The sequence below is a fragment of the Coenobita brevimanus genome, chromosome 94 (assembly GCF_032717465.1).
Source record: "Coenobita brevimanus isolate Jiangsu-jjx chromosome 94, ASM3271746v2, whole genome shotgun sequence".
Lineage (NCBI taxonomy): Eukaryota > Metazoa > Arthropoda > Malacostraca > Decapoda > Coenobitidae > Coenobita > Coenobita brevimanus.
In genome coordinates, this window is record NC_137047.1 from 7,830,289 (window position 1) to 7,849,940 (window position 19,652).

Sequence of the window (19,652 nt, forward strand, 5' to 3'; positions counted from 1 at the left end):
GGACAGTAAAGTGTGCGTAAGGTAGGAATTTATAGTGACCGAGCATCGCTTTCCGTAGTAGTACACCTCATGACCACTCCACTAGACCATAATGTTATCGTCGTTTCAGAGTCAGGCACAGCGAAAGCTATCTCGGCTTGTGTGTGTGTAATTCACCGGGTCGGTCAGGATCACTTGATGGTCGTGATTGTCAGCTTTTACCCTCCCGGAAGGGAGCTGGGAGCTCATATAGTCCGATCTAAGGGCAAGGCTGTGACCTTCACACACGCACACACCCGTCCCCTTGCTCCAGGGGGACAGTAACCACCCACTTCGTCAGTGAAACTTTTCGCAACCTGAGCGAGGCGCGAACTCCCGTCCACCAGTTGGCAGGCGAGAACGTTACCACCAGCGAGCGGTGTGTGTGTGTGTGTGTGTGTGTGTGTGTGTGTGTGTGTGTGTGTGTGTGTTTTGGAGCCAAATGGTAAGTCAGAATAAATTATTACACATTTTTAAGTGACAGGAGTGTCGTCAAAATAATTAAGTAGCATACTGTATGTTACATGCATTATGTGACGCTGTATCATATCACCCTTAAGATCAGCCTGATTTCCATTGCACTGCATAGTCACAGCAGGCTCAACTTGAGGTGGGAAATGGTGCTGACAAAATGGAGGTAGGAGAATTATCGATAATTAATTTGACTGCTCCGCGCTGACGATTTCTTTGTATATTCTTCATTGTTGATGACATGAGTTTCATTTTGTGCCTTCATTATGAGAAAGGAAATTTCCAACACAGCTGGATTAAGTTGCTATAGGTGGACCATGTCGAAGAGATGTGGGAAATTCACTAAGCGATTTAGGTTTGTCGAACGATAAACTATACCGAGAATTACCTAATATATATATATATATATATATATATATATATATATATATATATATATATATATATATATATATATATATATATATATAGCAACGTTGGGTCTGGTTAGTACTTGGATGGGTGACCGCCTGGGAACACCAGATGCTGTTGGCATCCCCACGTGTCAAGTGGGGTTGGTGGAGGATTAGTGCCCCTCCCTGTAAAACAATTAACTCTAAGCCCTTGGCCACCCCGTGTGGGATACATGGCGTCTGGCAATGAATGAATATATATATATATATATATATATATATATATATATATATATATATATATAGATATATATATTGGTCGCAAGAGAAGAGCATAAAATATAGGACCGAAGTGGATAGTATTACAGCAGCGGGACTAGGAGTACGGCACTTACAGAGCTTTTATACATGTAATGAGTGCTGTAGTTGTTAGGTTAGGTTAGGTTAGGTCAATACCCCCACAATTCAGCAGATAACCTCGTCATGGGTCAACAGACCTCCTGTTATCTATACTTCCTATGTACACTTATGACTGTGCCGAAAGCAATTCTTTGTAAAATAGATGAGATGCTGGGTCAAAGTCTCACAGGTTGATCAGGCTGAGGTTTAAGTTTTTGCCTGATAGTAGGCTACTGGGGGCTTTAAAGGTTAGGTTTAGTGCAATCCCAGGTGGTTAAAGTTATGGGGCGTCTGGGGGACGAAGCCTACAGCATTAATGGGTCCAGTCGGCGAAATCATGTACGCACTGCTGCGGGCGTCTGAGGCATACGTATCGAGTATCACTTAAGATCAGTTTTAATGTCAAATTTCATAGTGTTTAGACGCTAGCGACATATACCCAGAAGAGTGTACACCGTTATTATATATATATATATATATATATATATATATATATATATATATATATATATATATATATATATATATATATATATATATATATATGTGTGTGTGTGTGTGTGTGTGTGTGTACTTTGTTCTGATTACTTCAGGGCGATTTTACTTGTATTGAGAAGAATCTCTCTCTCTCTCATCCCGATCGTCTTGTACCTAAGCCGTTTTAGGACAACAAAGATGTTTACTTATTTCTCGGTAACGCCACAGCTTTACTCATCTTGGAAGTGGCATCTCATCGTCTGAGGGTAAAAAAAAAAAGTAACCAAATGTCGGTAAAATAACTAATAATGTTGCTGCCAGAGTATTTTCTTCGTCTAAAGGATGGCGAAGAGTTAGGTATTGTCTTTGTGTGAATTATTGCCACATAAAACAATTGTAACAAATCCCATATTACTCCCTTTGAGATGCAGGAGATCGAGGTGAGGCCCGTTTTATATGGAGAGAGAGAGAGAGAGAGAGAGAGAGAGAGAGAGAGAGAGAGAGAGAGAGAGAGATTATCAGACCGATGAAAATGAGAGACGTTCTTTTTTTCTTACTGCTTCCAGATGGTTTTATTCAGCTTAGGAAAAGCTTGCATTGAACGGTTTATTATGTAAGATGTACGCAGTGCACAGCTCCCTCAGGTCGAAGAGTGTAGCCTGTCCTGAGCTGAAGAGATTCGTCAGATGCCAAGTTGAGAGAGAGAGAGAGAGAGAGAGAGAGAGAGAACTTGTTGAGTACGTTAAAATCTTTATAATTTCATTTTTCCCATCTGGCAGTTTTATTTTTCTTAGGTTCGTTTACATCTGGAGGAGTTAAGCATATCCCAAGTTGAATAAAATCACTAGGTAGCAACAAGAATAGCCAAAAGTGGTATCGCCCGGATTTATGGAGTAATGATTGTAAAGCTTCCAGTCACCCCTGTGAGTCTGGATACCCACCTGCACAGGGCCGGGGTGTCACTCCAACTAGCGCCATCTACCCGCCTCAGCACCGGGCGTCCTCCTCCAGCTAAATAACAGTTGTATGTTCCGCTAACCCCCTGCAAGCTTAAACTCCTTCAGGCCGAGCACGCCATTTTTGCTTTAATATGTTAACGGGTGACTATTTAACCGTCCTTGGCCCGGAGGAGCTCGGGGACATGTGTTGTTTTCACTCGGTTTGTCTTTTGTTTGTCTGTTTGTCTGTCTGTTTGTTAGCAACTTTACGCGAAAACTACTGGTGCGATTTTGACTGGAAGTGCAGGGATGATGGGCTATGACTGTCTGATCACCTGATTAAGTTTTGGGTCAAATTGGGCCAAGGCCTAGGCTGTAGGGCCAAAAAATGTAAAATAGTGAGGACGGGTTAAAATCGTTTTTTTCGCCATAACTCCTTTCAAATTTGTCATATCGACATGAAACCAAAACCTAAATGTGCAGCTTTCATATCTGCATCCTATAACATGCCTCATTACATCAGGGGGTCACCCCCCTCCCCAGTTAGCGGTAGGGGGGTCAGTGTCAGGTGGGTAATTTCAAATGGACATAAACTCGTCAATGTTTACCCAATTTACTCCAAATCTGATGTGTGACATCTTTGACTAGATATCTTGTGTTTATACGTCAGCACTAAAGTGACTGCCGGGGACGGGTTTGCTGTGCCTCGGCACCGCTTCTTGTTTGCTTTGAGCATCCTAAAGAGGTTAATGGGGGCTATAGGTCCTAACTAATACCTCCAGTTCCAAGAGGCTGGCCTGCTCTAAACGAAATCGTCTGGAGACGGCAAGAAGGAAATGAAAAAAGGCATCGTCGTATTGAAGAGGTTCATAAGCTATAGTGTTGGTATTTTCTGTCGTGTTAAGCCTACCCCTGGGAACTGCGATGTAGTCCGTTCCTTCAGGTCAGCATTCCTTGTGCGTACCGTTCATCTTCACATGTCACCACTTCAGCACTAATAACCACCGTCCATATTGATATACATCCAAGGGCTGTCTCATTCAGGAGTCCTTTTGTAATTGTATTATTGAAGGTACGGTTGTGAAATGTGGGAGAGTATTGCAGATTAGTAAAATCTCTTAACGAATTTAATATACAGTAAGTAGACTGTTTCCTGCCCCAGCCTGTAATTGATCTCACGTCCTTTTGAAGAGCTATTTATTTCCCCACCCACTGGACGAGACACGACAACAGTACGAGAACAACCCGTCAGGTATCATATTTATAACTCACGGTAACTGCGCCGAGGCCGCCTACAGTATTATGTATTAAAAAAAAAAATGAGTAAAAATTTTACTGCTGTGACGTCTATTTACCTGCCAGGTGTGTGTAAGCATTGCGAGCTGAACTTCTTGTTCTTGGAGTAAAATCTGAACTAAACCTTCACTGCGCTCATGCCGTTAATCCTACGGCAACGATTTTCATAACATGTACTCATGCTTCCCCCCCCTCCCCCCCCGACCACCACAAGTCAAGCTCATCACATCCAGTTCTTTGTCCTCCACGTCTGTTTCTTTACCCCCCCCCCCTCTGACTTTCATTCTTGAAAGACATTTTGAAATTAACCGTCACTGCAATCGAACAACTAGTATTACAAACCCCATTTTCTCAGGGTATACTCTCCCGTCCCAGCTCCACTCCCCACCAAATTCCCAGCCCATTCCACCCATTCCTGTGCTCACCAAGTTCATTTCTTTACCTCCTCCCCCTCCCCCCACTCCGTCACGGTTTCATCGCACAACGCAGGGCACGTGGTCGACGAACGCGCTTATTTACTATATTCTCCCTTCAGACGATTTTATTATTTTTTGGGGTAGACCTGTGGCATTCAAGAGTTAAAAATGATCTTCGTCAAACCCTTCGCTATAAACGATCCCCCCCAGAACAGGCAGTTGCAAGAATTAAAAAGAAATATCGAACTGAAGTGGTTAGCTAAGCTTTCGACCGCGGTGAGTTTCAGTGAGGCGAGTGAAATCGTCTGTCGTCAACTGGAATTCCGTGCGAAGTTCTTGGCCAGAGCGTAAATTGTGATCGTTACTGATATTTTGGTGCCCTGTAGGTGTCTCGAATGTAGGAAAAATCATATGACAGCCGGAAAAAACAACAACAACCAACAAACAGTGCAAAGTAGGTAATGCCAAAGGGGTAACGTTGCTGTTGAAGGCTTTGAAGGATCATAAGGTGTAATATGCTGCAGAGTCTTGCCTTAAAGACGTTTGAAAGATTGATTGTCGTAGTAAATGAAAAGTGTAGATGCCATGATTTTGTAGAAGTTGGTATGCTTTTGTCACTTAAACTGGACCTAAAATTGCCACATCTACAATTTCTGTGCTCGGCTGTACTAGATTACCAGCAGAATATGATGGCGCTAGTAGCTGTGAAAAACTTACTCTATGGAAAGGATGTAGAGACGTAGCACTGTGTTCTGCCATCGAGCTCCGTGAAATAAGCTGCAAGAGGACGATCCTGTCCAGGTTAAAGTGAAAGAACTATAGTCATGTCGGTCTACAAGAAAGTGGAGCGGAAGTGGGTGGAAAGTTTGGTGCTTAACAGAAACCCCTTGATTTCAATCTTTTTTTTTTTTTTTTTTTTTTTTTTTTTTACCTACAGACGATGATATTTAGGAGAGACTTTTCGCATTGGTGGGGATAGATTTAGCTTTTATTAGCTCCCCGAAGCAGAGTGAAATAGTTTGGAAATGCCACGAATAAAAGTCATCGGACTGAAGTGGTTCAAGGAAGAGTTCATGCTGTGAAAAATGTAACGTATACTGTATGTTGGAATAGTGATTGTGTGTAAATTATATAAGACCAGTGGCTTTTATAACCAATATATTTATAAAATACATGATATATATGTTGGAAGAGTCTCCTGCATTAAACTAATATGAAAATGAGGCACATGTTTTTTGAAAAGTACAAAGTTTTATATTTCTGCAGTGCCACAGTGCCCTGCAGTAAAAATATAAAGAAAATAAAACAAAATGGTGATGATGGCAATGGGAAGGCATTCGTCTCCACACGAGGGATTTCACTGAGTAGGAACAAAAGGGTTTGGAAGTGTTTGTATTTTTAATTGGAATAATTTTAAACGAATAACAAAGAAAAAATAACTGTACACTATAATACAACACAGATATAGGAGTATGTGTACAACAGAGTACGTCACGAGAAAGATAAACACAGAGTGGGTGTCTGATTTATATATATATATATATATATATATATATATATATATATATATATATATATATATATATATATATATATATATCAAGGGAGCCTACCTCTGGTAGGTGATATGAAGTAGGAAAGGTGCAGGTCAGCTCAGGTGTAGGATAATCAAAAAGACCCGCAACAGATGACTCAGAAACTAACTGTTGAGTGTATTTTATATATATATAATATATATATATATATATATATATATATATATATATATATATATATATATATATATATATATATATATACACGCGCGCGCTACTTCACTAGGGATTACTTTTAATGCTATGTTTTCATGAGTCTCTTGTCATATCTTGCGTGAGGAATATTTGCGACCGGGAGCTACAGGGAAAGGGAAGGGAGGTGCATGACTGACAGGGACACTCAATAATTTTGTGACTATCTCCAATGATTCATTGTGGATCAATGTTGGATTTATAGACTTATGACTTATTTCCAGTGACTTAGCGTGGATCAAAACGATAGGAATCCACAGTGGATCATTTCACTCATCACTCGTGAAAGTGGACAATGGTGGGAAGGATCTTCTTTTGGTGAATGAAAGAGCATACATGATTCTCTCCGTTATCCACGATTGGCCTAGTTAAGAGCAGATATGCAGTTCATGTGCGGGGCATGTGGGCAGGAGCGGGGAGAATGATGCTGGTGTGAGATGAGAGAGGCGAAGGGAGGTGGAGTTCGGGTGTTTATTTTCTCTTAAACTGGCCGAAATCATATACGTCATCGCCTTTGGGATCTCCCAGCCAGGGGTAGGTAAGGGGACACTCCATACACGTGTACAGGAACATTTCCTCCTCGTTGGGGAAGAGGCGCGGCACCTTGTTGGGGCAGGGTTTGGGCAGGGAGCAGTATGGCAGTCCCTTTACCTCACACTTGCCCTTCCACTCCTGGAAGTTGTTGATGGCGGCAATTTCTGTTGGTGCCTCCATCCAGTTGATTACCTGCTGCATGGTCACGAAGTAGTAGTCGCCAAGTGCAGCTGTATCTGCCACCCACTTCTTGAACACCTTCAGGAAGTCTCTCTTGGTCTCAAAGAAGCCGGAAGTGAAGTGGAGACCGAATGGAGCACGGTTGGTGCTGAAGTGACGGGCAAGGTTATTATCCAGGAAGTTCCTGAATTGCTTGGGAGTCTTCAGGTTGGCGCACTGATCCACGTAGTGACAACCAGTGAGCTTCTCATCAAACTGGGGGTCATCACGACGATCTAGCTCATTGACCACCATCTCCCACACGGTGAAGTTCTGCGATGGGCAGTTCTGGTCAGTGCCAATGCACGCGTGGGGAATACGGTGCATGAGGGTGTATGGCCACAGCGGCAGGCGGCCCATGGGTGCGGAGATGGAGGAGTCGTACAGGAAGCCCCAGTCCACCATCATCTTGAACTGTGGGTTGCCACCCACACGCTGCTTGGGCACTCGCATACCCAGGATCTCATTGGCAGAGATGTTGGCGAAGGTCTCGATGATGATACGAGCTCCGTCCATCTCGATTTCGTAGTCCTCCTTGCTGAGGGTGCTCCAATACAGGGGGTTATCGTTGTTGGTGATGGAACTGACACCGATCTCGTGACCCAGGCGATGGAGCTCCTGCACGGCTGAATAGTTAGTGAAGGCGTGGGAGATGAAGAAGGTGCCCTTAGGTGTGCAGTCATTGCCCTTGTGCTTGACGGTGTCCTTAAAGATGTCCTGGAAGATACGGAAGTTGCGCTCGTTGACGGCGCCGGTGAAAGTGATGGTGATCATCTGTGGCGTCTGCTCCGGATTAAGGTTGCCGGGGATGCGCGTGCCGTCGACAGAGCAGAAGCAGCCCTGTTCCCACTTGCAGGTGCGAGGGTCACACACGGCAGCGCGGTTGGGATCCTTATCGGGAGCTGCCGGAAGGACAAACCACTACTTAATACACATCCTTATATTTGGTATAATTAACAGCGTCATTACAACCAGGGTATAATATTTGTCATCAGAGCGGCTGTTTTGCCAGCATTTTAATGGTTTTGTAATTCTACAAGTACTTTGTTCGGAAGGTGTCTTTATCCTCAGTTCAAATAGTTTCCCCTTAGCTGAAATTAATCATCAGATTGTTGCAAGAACGAAGTAGCTACGTCATTGGATGGATGTGGAAGCCTGTGTATGTGTGTGTGTGTGTGTGTGTGTGTGTGTGTGTGTGTGTGTGTGTGTGTGTGTGTGTGTGTTTGAGAGAGAGAGAGAGAGAGAGAGAGAGAGAGAGAGATCAACTTACTGCAAATGTTCTCGTCGGATCCATCATTGCAGTCGACCTTATCGTCACAGTATAGCTCCTTAGGCAGACACTCTCCTGATCCGCACTGGATCTCGAACTCGGGACAGTTGGAGGCCTCGCCCTCGGGGATCGGCCACACGGGCAGGGCAGGCTGGGACTCTGGTGGAAAAAGGAGGACATCAAGTTAGGCAAGGCAGTAGATTGGGGAAAGGAAGATGTCAAGCTGGTGAATATATCAGGCTAGGGAAGTTGTACGGTCGAGGAAGAGAAGACTTTTTAGGCTGAGGAAGAGGACATAAGTTTCGGCCCGTACACTAAGCCATCAGCTTACAATATTGATGTATTTCTTTATGTCGTAAAATTATTGTCGCTTGACTTTTTTTATGGAACGGTTTTGGGAGATACTGAGCAAGTATATTCGTTACTTCGCTTTGTGTAAAAAAAAATAATACAATTATGAAGACATGTTAAAAATTTGGTGGTTATTCAAGGCATCGCAGACAGTTACGTCCTGTATCAAGAAAGAATAATGTCAAGAAAGTACTGTAATCCTTGGAACTCAAGCATAAAAATTGTCAAGCGAATAGTGTGTAATCACTGAAACTCACTGTCGATCTGGGCGCAGTTGGTGACCTTGTTCTTGCGCTCACAGATCTGTTGCTCTACGTCGAAGAACAGCTCACTTTGGCAGTTTGACTTGCTGATGCCCTTCTTGCCTCCTTGGGCAGGCACGCACCTGTAGTAGTTTCCGCACTCACCTCGGTACTGCACAGGAAATAAATACTTGTAAATAAGTATAGCCTATATATATATATATATATATATATATATATATATATATATATATATATATATATATATATATATATATATATATATATACAGGGTGTCCCTGGAGGTAAGTCAAAAACTTTGAGAAATGACAGATGAGGGAATTCTAAGCAAAAAATATTATATGAACATGTGTCCAAATCTCAACCGTTACAGAGCTACATTTACTGATGACCTTATGGGCGAAAATGGTCTCCTTCATATAATTCGCCCATAAGGTAATCATTAATTGTAGCTCCGTAACGGTTGAGATTTGGACACATGTTCATATAATATTTTTTCCTTAGAATTCGCTCGTCTATCATTTCCCAAAGTTTTTGACTTAACTCCCGGGACACTGTGTATGTATATATATATATATATATATATATATATATATATATATATATAGATAGATAGATAGATAGATAGATAGATAGATAAATAAATATAATTCTTGAATGCATTTTTGTGGACAAATGTTGATTCGAAAAGAGGATAGGCGAGGTAAATTAGCTTTACAGGAACACAAGAGTAGTGAATTTTACTTCCTCCTTTGTGATAACATTGTTCGACAAGTGTATTTCTTGCATCATCTTAAGATAACCAGGGAGATTAAGCTGTGGATAGCAGCTGAGTGGGGGGAGGGAAGACGAGGATTGGCAGAGCACTTACAAAGCTTCTAGTCTCCATGGCAGGGTTTTATGCATTGATTTTGATGACTTGTTGAACATATTATCGGTTTGGTGAAGAAATCTGAAGAAAACCTAAACTCAAGAGGTTTGGGTTTGGAGTAAAATAGCGAGGGTTGGACCAGAGAACAATTCATGAAATGTATAGTTTTTTTTGGATCATCATCATCATCATCATTATTGTAATAATATCTCTGGGTTTGAAGTAGAGAGAGAGAGAGAGAGAGAGAGAGAGAGTTGGGGTTAAAATGATGATTGGCGCAGAAAATTTGTGGGTAAAAAAAACAGTTCGAGCACAAAATAACTTACTAGGTTTTCAAACTCCACCGGGTCGCCAATGTCCTTCCTGAAGAACTCATTTGGCTCTCGCCCTGTGCAGTAAATATCCGGATCCATCTCCAGGTCTGTCTGTGCCGCCGCCCATCCTGCGATCACTGTAAACAAACGCACGTGAGGGTTACATGGCTTAGTGCTGATGTAAACAAACGCACGTGGTGGTCATATGGGGTAGAGCAGATGTAAACTAATGTGCGTAGGGGATAATAAGGAGAAGAGCAGATGTAAACAAACGCTCTTGGGGATCACATTGGCTAGAAGAGATTTTAACGAATAGGCTACACGTGTACCGTACATCACACACTACATGGCATAGGTGAACACACACACACACACACACACACACACACACACACACACACACACACACACACACACACACACACACACACACACACACACACACACACACACACACACACACACACACACACACACACACACCCTGGTGGATCAAGGACGGTAATACTCTGACGAAAATAGCAGATCTACAGCATACCAGAGAACCAGCACAAATAAACACATGGAAGAGTGCATGATGATAGTTCGAAGTCTGCACAATCACTTTTTAAAAATATTAATTTACATAAGCACACAACGACGGTGATGCACTGTATATATATATATATATATATATATATATATATATATATATATATATATATATATATATATATATATATATATATATATATAATCAGGCTTGAGGTATAAAAAATTAATTCCTTCACCACGAGATTTGTTTCTTTGCTAGATTATCATCTTAGGGCTGCAAGAATAGAACCAGAATTGACATCATTCTTTAGGCGTTGCATGAACGTCGTTTCTCTAAATAACAACCTAGAGTGAATCTTTTTACCGAAGCTTGGTAGGGCAAGACCGTAGATTTTTGTATTGAATGTGTTCTGGATATAGTCAAGGAGGGATACAAAATTCCCCTGTCCAATATTTTACCCGTGTCTACCAACCCCATCAGTACCATCCTGCCTGTTTTCAATTCTTGCCAACACTGTACCATTTTGTACCATTTTATTCCGGCTGGCAGGTACTTTTAGAACAGGTTACTTAGATACCGATGTCTCTTTTATTCTTTTTCTTGATTATAAAAAATGCTTTGTTTTGTATATTCAGTTCTCTCTCTCTCTCTCTCTCTCTCTCTCTCTCTCTCTCTCTCTCATGCACATGTGTCAGAATGAACGTATTGCATATATAAACGAGTGAAATGAACCCGTTATGTGCGTTTCATGCATGTGTGTGTGTGTGTGTGTGTGTGTGTGTGTGTGTGTGTGTGTGTGTGTGTGTCACGGTTCACACGTTAACCACAAGGTGAGACGTGAGCCACTTCACACGTGACCACACACACACACACACACACACACACACACACACACACACACACACACACACACACACACACACACACACACACACACACACACACACACACACACCGGCCTTGAAGAGTAACATTGTATATGATACCGTGGTTGGGTTATTGTGACATTTTATATAAGGTGGAGAAAGTGCGTGATATATAGATAAATAGATAGATAGATAGATAGGTAGGTAGGTAGATAGATAGACAGGTAGATATAGGCAGTTAGTTAGACAGACATAGATCGCTAGATAGATTTACAGCAGATAGATAAATAGAGTGCCGACTGATAAAGATAAGTGAGATAACGATGTGTAAATGAGACAGTGAATCCCTTGACTACGATGACTCCATTTTTATTGTATTCTTTCTCTCTTAAGACGGTTTTTCTCACAGTTAAACCCCTTCGGTATAAAATGCCCCCCTTGCTGAGGATAATCGTCTGGAGGTAGGAGGAATCTCTCTCTCTCTCTCTCTCTCTCTCTCTCTGCGAATGAAATAGAAAGGCAGCGTCGTAGTGAAGGGATTAGTATATATTACTTCTATGTTCGTACTGGCATGGGTGTAAAGGAAGGACGGTCTTGGTGGAGAGAGAGAGAGAGAGAGAGAGAGAGAGAGAGAGAGAGAGAGAGAGAGAAGCCTTGTCGTAGCACTGAGTTGTTCTTATCGATAAATGTTTCTCGATTTATTCATCCATCTGTGTGTGTGTGTGTGTGTGTGTGTGTGTGTGTGTGTGTGTGTGTGTGTGTGTGTGTGTGTGTGTGTGTGTTTTATGCATGCAGTATTTTTACCCGTTAGTCATAAGTATATACCAACACATTTGTATTTTATGTGTTTCAAGTTAAGGATAAGTTAAGTAGCTGCGCGTAAGTCTTGAATGTTCCCAGTATTTATTTATTATCAGTGTATATATATATATAGGTGTGGACAGACAACGGATTGAACGGGTAGAAGCGCCTCCAGTGCAGTTGCAAAAACGCAGAAGTCTATGGAATTCACAATCCATTTTTCATAACCAGATGAACGAGCAAATGATAAGGAACGCAAGTCAAGAAGGCGGGGTGCAGATCTGTGAATAAATGCTTTTCTTAGCAGCATTTGACACGAAGGGAAAGGGAAATTTTTTTGGAAAGATGAGGAAGAGGCAATAATAAGACTGATGGAAATGACGGGGTGAAGAGGAAAAGGCAAGGGGAGATAAGTACGGAGAAAGTCGGAAATAGGAAAGTTAAAAGTATTGGTTTCGCCAAAAGATGATGATGGTGATAGTGAGAGAGAATCACGAGAACAGTAGAGATGAAAGAAAGAGAAAGTGGAAAGGTAAAATTAGTGTTCGGTAAAAATTGATGGGGCGATAAAGACAGAGGAGGACGACAAAGGAAGGAAGAAGAAAGGAGAAAGGGGCCGGGAGAAAGGGAGGCAGCGTGAGTAGGAGGGAGTGATGAGGAGAAAGTGAGAGAGAAGAAGAAAGGAGGAGTTGGGAGGAGGGGATGGGGATGGGGGGTAGAAATGGGTCGAGTGTCTTGCCAGTACCCACTCTCGCTTTCCATGTGGAGGGGGGAGGGAGGGAGGAAGGGTTGCATGGAGAGAGGAAAGGTGAAGAAGTTTGAATGGAAAAAAAGAAGGGAGGGACGGAAGAATGAACTTCGAAGAGGGAAGAAAGGAAAGAGGAAGGATAGGGAGGAGTAGAAGTCAAGAACTGTGAAGAGAGAAGGGAGGGAGGGAGGGATGGCAGAAAAAGTAAGAACTATGAAAAAGGAAAAGGTGAGGAAATTGAAAAATAAAGACTAAAGGCTGTGTTAGTTATCTTAGAGTTGCATCTCTTTCTCAGAGGGACAGTGGAGTCAGTTGTGGATGTACGGTATGAAAAGGATAAGATATTAAAAGAGTGAGAAGGAACAAAAGTGAGACGGGGATAGGAAAGGAGTCAGTCGTGAAAGTATGAGAAGGGTAGGATGTAAAAGGGGAGGAACGAGGGGGAGAGGAGAGGAGAGGAGAGGGAAGGAGGCTAGGATAGGGAGAGCAGGAGAGAAGGCGAGGATATGAAGAGGAGGGGAGGGGAGGAGACAGGGATAAGAAAATTGAAGTAAAAGGCGAGACGTGAGAAAGCAGGAGATATTAGAGCGAACACTTTGAGTACAGACCCTTAAGACAATAAGACACCTGACCGTTAGGTGAACAAAGACTTATTCACAACTCCAATTGTCATCTCTTCTGATTACAGATTGAACTACTGGAGCATCAAGCAGTCCACGCAGGGTGAGAGAGAGAAAAGAAAATTGTGAAAAAAAAAAAAAATGTGATGTCAATCGTGAGGCTTCCAAGCAGAGGACCCGATTGTCTGGAAACATGCAAGAACTCAACCCACTGAGAGAAAGGGGGAAAAAAAAAAAAAGTAAACAAAAGTGTGAGATGTGAGCCGTGAAGCTTCGAACACGAGAACCAGACTGTCTCGAATCATTTGAACTCAAAACTGCATCCTGTGTAATACTGAGAGCATGACGAGTTGTGTGCCCGAAATGGTGAATAAGTAGCCTACACGTTACGAAGGAAATCTGTTAGTGATCGATGCTTGAACTGAAGAACTGCTCCCTGCCAAATCGCCATGTTTAGTGAAATAAACTATTTTGTGTTTTCTGGAGGTGTGTGTGTAGAAAATGTGAAAATGTGTGTATAGGATTCCTACTGGTGGCTGATGTAGGAACTGAAGAAGCTGCTCCATGTTAAACTGCCGTGTTTTACTCCATTTATACACGCCAAGGAGGGTGAGTGTTGCTTTGAATCATTGTTCATATTATATTTAAAACTATTTACGTTCCTGTGCATTGTCATAACAATCAGTAACTTCTGTGTCCCTCTGATGCAACTTTTGTTCATGTATTCCAAGCAAGTTTTGTCAGTCTGTGGTGTCATCAAGCCACATTTCGCCGGTGGATCGCGATATAGAAGGTACCGTAATTGAATTTCCTCTCAACTACCGGGTACTTATGTTTAATCAAATCCATCAGTTCATTGTAGCGAAAGCCAGTAATTGTGCCGAAATGTGCTCAGCAGTTGTATCTTGATAGACCAAACAATTCTACCTAGCAAACTGAACTAATTAATTTTGCTTACCGAATTCCAGCAGTTCATAAGCAAGCCTAACAGTTAAACATTACCTAACCCAACTTTGTCCTGTTTAACCAAAGCCAGTCATTCTTTTTAAGCAGACTCATTAATTCTCCCAAGCCAAGCCAGACTCAGTGCTGCCTAACCATTCATCAGTCCTACCTATCTGCCGCCCCCTCTCTCCCCAGCATTTGTGCTGTAGCGAGAGGCAGGCCTTGGGAATAGTCACGAAAGGAGTAATAATCAGGCGGAACACGCGAACCATTGTGTGTGTGTGTGTGTGTGTGTGTGTGTGTGTGTGTGTGTGTGTGTGTGTGTGTGTGTGAGAGAGAGAGAGAGAGAGAGAGAGAAGGCCAAGTTTCTCTCTGTTCTGTGCACGTGTGTCTTGGTACGCGTGTTGAATGTTTGCGCGAAACCGTAAGCCGTGTTGATGTATTATAGGCATGCAAGGTTTCGTGTATGTATGTGTGCGCGTGCATGTGTGTATGGTCATGCAGTCTCATGTCTCGTGTGTGTGTGTGTGTGTGTGTGTGTGTGTGTGTGTGTGTGTGTGTGTGTGTGTGTGTGTGTGTCGCAGGCAAGAAGGTCGTGCTGGCATTTAAAGAACCTTGGCGGAGTCATACATGATGATATATCCGAGTAAGTGTGATGAAAAAAAAGGTGTTTATGTGTATGTATGTGTATACGGAAGAATTAACATACCGGTGCGTAGGCTGTATGGTATGCCTTGTGATGTGTATAAACAGAATTTACATAGGCCTATTTAGATTTATAAGGTACCATATATTTGCCTAGTAATATATATCAATGTGCATGGATACACACACCAAACTTCCATGTAACATACTTCATGTGTCCGATTCCTTTCTCCCATTGACACCCTGTTAATTTTCGTTCCCGCTATCGGTAACTCCAGGTGGTTTTATTCAGGTAGGCACGGGCGTCCTTGGGCAGAAGAGGTCAGAGGCGGTGGGAGTTGAGTAAGAGAATACCGTTAGTCTGTGTTTTGCAAGAGGATAGTATATTTCGTCATGTAGGGACGGTATTATTGTATCTGTCCCTATCTCTGTCTAGCTGTTTGTTTATCTATCCGTTTATCTATCTATCTCATGGATGTGTATGTATTTATGTATATACTGGCATGTAGGCCTATGTGTGTATTGGTATGTTAGCATGTATGTAGGCCTGTGTATGTATGTGTTGGTGTGTGTATGTGTTAGTGTACGTGTATTTATGTCGGGAAGCTTGGGTGGGTTGGTGTGAGGGAGAAAGTGAGGCGGAGGTGATCATTTTCCTCCACAGCAGTGAAAGTGACTGCCGTGGTGTCCGTTGTCAGAGGGGGAGGGGGTGAGGAGGGGTAGGATAGGGGAGGTAGACAGATAGATAGATAGATGGATAGGTAGATAGACAGAGGAGGAGAGACGCTATGGGTAGGGAGGAGGAGAGAGAAGAAGGAGGAGGAGGAGAGAGAAGAAGAAGGAGGAGGAGGAGGAGAGGGAAGAAGAAAGGATTATATGAAATGGGAAGGATTTGAGGGAAGGTTTTGAGAGAGAGAGAGAGAGAGAGAGAGAGAGAGAGAGAGAGAGAGAGAGAGACAGACAGACAGACAGACAGACAGACAGACAGAGAAGAGCTGGATCGTACAGGTTCTCAGGCTTCTAGAATCATCAGTGCTCCTCAAATTTCCACTTTTTACATAACCGTATGTCTAGATTTTTGTGGCATACTGTACCTCATATTTATTAAGCCTCTTTCACTTCCCTGTCGCTCATTTTCGCTCATTTTCACACACACTCTCACCACATTTTCCGCTCACTTCGTCTCAGGGTCTGAATCTCTCTCTCTCTCTCTCTCTCGCTTTCACACCCCTTCCCCTCCCGTCTTTCTCACACTCCTCATGCAACATTGTCTCCCACTCTCTTACTTCCCTTGCAATAGTCCCTCTCTCTCACACTCCCTCTCACTCTCACACAACACTTGCAACACTCCCTCTCACCAGTCCAGATTTCCTCACGTGCACAATATTTTTTCCCCCTCCCCACAACCCCCCTACTCCCAATCCTCCCCCTCGCCTCCACTCCCTCCTTCCCGTCAGATTTCTTCCCCTTAACCACAACTACCACCATCGTTAATAGTTTCCTGTATAACTACCACCATCGCGTTTTTACCACAATTATCCCCGTCGGCCATTTCACCTCGTCTACAACAATCCCCCGTCAACTTCAACTACCAACATTACCAACAGCTACTCTTCACTACTCACAGCTACCAGCATCACTAGCAACAATACTACTACTACCACTACTACTACTACTACTACTACTATTACTGTCAGCCACAACTACCAGCATAACCACCGATACCTACTACCAGCATCAACAACAGCCACCACTACTGACCACAACTACCAGCAGTACCTACACTCCACCAACCACAACTACCAACGCCACCATCCACAATTACTACTACTTTCACTTTCAGACATCTCCATCCACTATTTTTTTAACAACCACCACTCACTACCACAACTACCAACATTCTCGAGGTCGTTGTTGCAATTGTCATAACTTCCTTTTATTTCCCGGCGGTAATTCTGGTGCATTACTTTGGTCGTGAGTCATTAGAAACGTCATTAGAATTGTATCATCATTACCATCATCATTATCTTCATCATCATTATCATTACCTTATACTATTATTGTCTACCGCTGCAGTCATTAGAATTATCCTCTCCTCCCATCACCATCTACTACTGTTGCCATTATTACCATGTGCCATCATCATCATCATTACCATCTACCACCATCACCATCATTACCATCTACCACCATCACCATCGTTGCCATCTACCACCGTCACCATCGTTACCATCTACCACTATCACCATCATTACCATCTACCACTATCACCATCATTACCATCTACCACTATCACCATCATTACCATCTACCATCATTACCATCTACCACCGTCACCATCATTACCTTTCACTGCCATTACCCGGTCATCATTGCCGTTTGCTACCATCCCGTCACCATGAGTACCATCAGCTGTCATTACCACCACCATCAGCAACCATTACCACTACCATCCTTAACGTACAGGTCTTCCACTATCACCTCCATTATCATCACCACCATAACTACCATCTGCCACCATTACCACTACCATCATTACGTTCTATCACCATTACTACTATCACCCCCATCACCATGTGCTACCATCAGGATTAGTGAGCTAGCCACTCCTAGGGCCGTGACGTACTGTTAGTCACCACTTGTTATCCTTCAGTTTATCACCACCACCACCACCACAATCACCACCACCACTACCACCACCAAGCCTAATTTACACCTTTTTTGTGTTTATCATAACCATAATTTACATACATTAAGTATTTTTATCATTTTAAATTGTTGAAGCTGTCTTTAATATCTGACACATGCATCCCAGTTTATTAGGCCGTATCACCTTCAGCACGTCACCTCCCATTACCTTTCACATTCGCCATTCAGTACCTGTCATATTCACTTGTCACTAACCTGTCTTTAACTACATTCACGTGTGCCACATTAACAATATTCACCTCTGTCTGTCTGTCTGTCTGTCTCTGTCTATCTCTCTGTCTGTCTCTCTCTGTCTGTCTCTGTCTGTCTGTCTGTCTGTCTGTCTGTCTCTCTCTCTCTCTCTCTCTCTCTCTCTCTCTCTCTCTGACCATTATATACCTCCACCGTGTTTACATCATTAATTATCATCATTATCTGCCCTCCCACCACCACCATCATCACCTTCACCACAACTATTACCACCAGTAACCTCAGCTTCGCTCCTGTCACTTTCACCAGGCTCAGACACCACCTCTTAACTCTATATATATAACTAGGGTCTCCTCATCTTCACCACATTCACCTTTATCACTATAGAGAAGCTGATCACCATTTTAGTTTTCACCATCACAAGCCCGCACCACAGTCACGATCACCATATTGAACTGTCACCACTCTTAACTATCACCGCTCTTCACTGTTACCATCCTGAGCGCCATTTACTTCGACTTCTTGCGTCAAACCACCGACTTTGTTACATAACCTCTCAAGCCGGGGCGACCACACCACCAGATTCACAAAATAACTTAAGACAGCATTTTTCCTCGTAACTAAGATATATATGGCTTTTGCAGGAAGAACATAGGAAGATTATGCACTCTCTTTTCCTCGGCCCTCCATGCAGAATTGTAACTTTATCTTAGTACAATAGAAAATGGATCGCAAGTGTGTTTTTCTTGGCCGGGGACTTACCTAACAGTTTGGACTTTCGTCGCGTAGGTGTTAATATTTTTAGCTAATGTTACAGCAGAGAATTAACGGGGAGTTAGGGTAATATGGCGAAATTTTGGTTATTTTTTCAAGACCTCAGTGTTTGATTTCAAGACGTCGTGGGTCGGACCTCGCGTGGTTTCAATGGTTACATGATTAATTTTCTTTTATTTTTTCATGATTTTTCTGGTAAAATCATGGGGCAATGTAGGACCTTTAAAGGGTGTATTTTAGTGGGTATGTGAGGACTTGGAGTAAGACATGAGGCTTTGAGTGGAACTTCTGGTAAGATCATGGTACAAAGTAGGACCTCTAAAGGGTATATTAGTGGGTATGTGAGGGCTTGGAGTCCGACTTGAAGAAACTTGGGGTGGTACTTAATGATGGTGCTACTGGAGGGGGTGAAGAATAGAGGAGGGAAATAGATGTAGGGCCTTTAAAGGGTATGTTAGTGGGTATGTACGGAGTTGAAGTCAGAACTGAGGTTTGAAGTGGGACTTGATATTGATGCTGGAGGGGCTGAGGATTAGAGGAGAGGGAAATAGAAAAATATATATGGAGAAGGAATACTTACGGAGGGCGAGAAGGGGCGTGGCAACTCGACGTATCATGGCGCACACCTGAGCTCCCCCACCAGCGCCCTCCTTGGTTTATATACCGGGAGTGGGCGCATGCGCAGGTGACGGCGGGGGGACGGACGCGCAGCCCCAGCCCGGTCACTTTCACCTCTGGCAGGGGTCGAGGCCGCCGCACCTGCCGCCTTCCTCACACACCACACTGCCTCTGCCTTACCCTCCT

General features: G+C 43.0%; 1 protein-coding gene across 1 annotated transcript; it reads right to left on the minus strand.

Annotated features, from left to right (window-relative positions):
* Positions 1-6,144: 6,144 nt before the first annotated feature.
* LOC145412784 (chitin deacetylase 1-like) lies at positions 6,145-19,503 on the minus strand. The gene is made up of 5 exons (XM_080282564.1): positions 19,429-19,503; positions 10,029-10,153; positions 8,826-8,982; positions 8,218-8,376; positions 6,145-7,849 (listed from the first exon to the last, which is right to left on the minus strand). The coding sequence occupies exons 1-5, from the start codon at positions 19,463-19,465 to the stop codon at positions 6,666-6,668; spliced, it is 1,662 nt and encodes a 553-aa protein (XP_080138690.1). The 5' UTR covers positions 19,466-19,503; the 3' UTR covers positions 6,145-6,665.
* Between the last annotated feature and the right edge of the window lie 149 nt (positions 19,504-19,652).

What these genes read in the sequence shown, in the direction of transcription:
- LOC145412784 (XM_080282564.1), bottom strand. Translation starts at nt 19,465, where the DNA reads ATGATACGTCGAGTTGCCACGCCCCTTCTCGCCCTCC. An exon ending in CAACTGCGCCCAGATCGACA is followed by an intron (nt 8,377 to 8,825) that starts GTGAGTTTCAGT and finishes TTTTTCCACCAG; the next exon opens with AGTCCCAGCCTGCCCTGCCC. An exon ending in ATCCGACGAGAACATTTGCA is followed by an intron (nt 7,850 to 8,217) that starts GTAAGTTGATCT and finishes TCCTTCCGGCAG; the next exon opens with CTCCCGATAAGGATCCCAAC.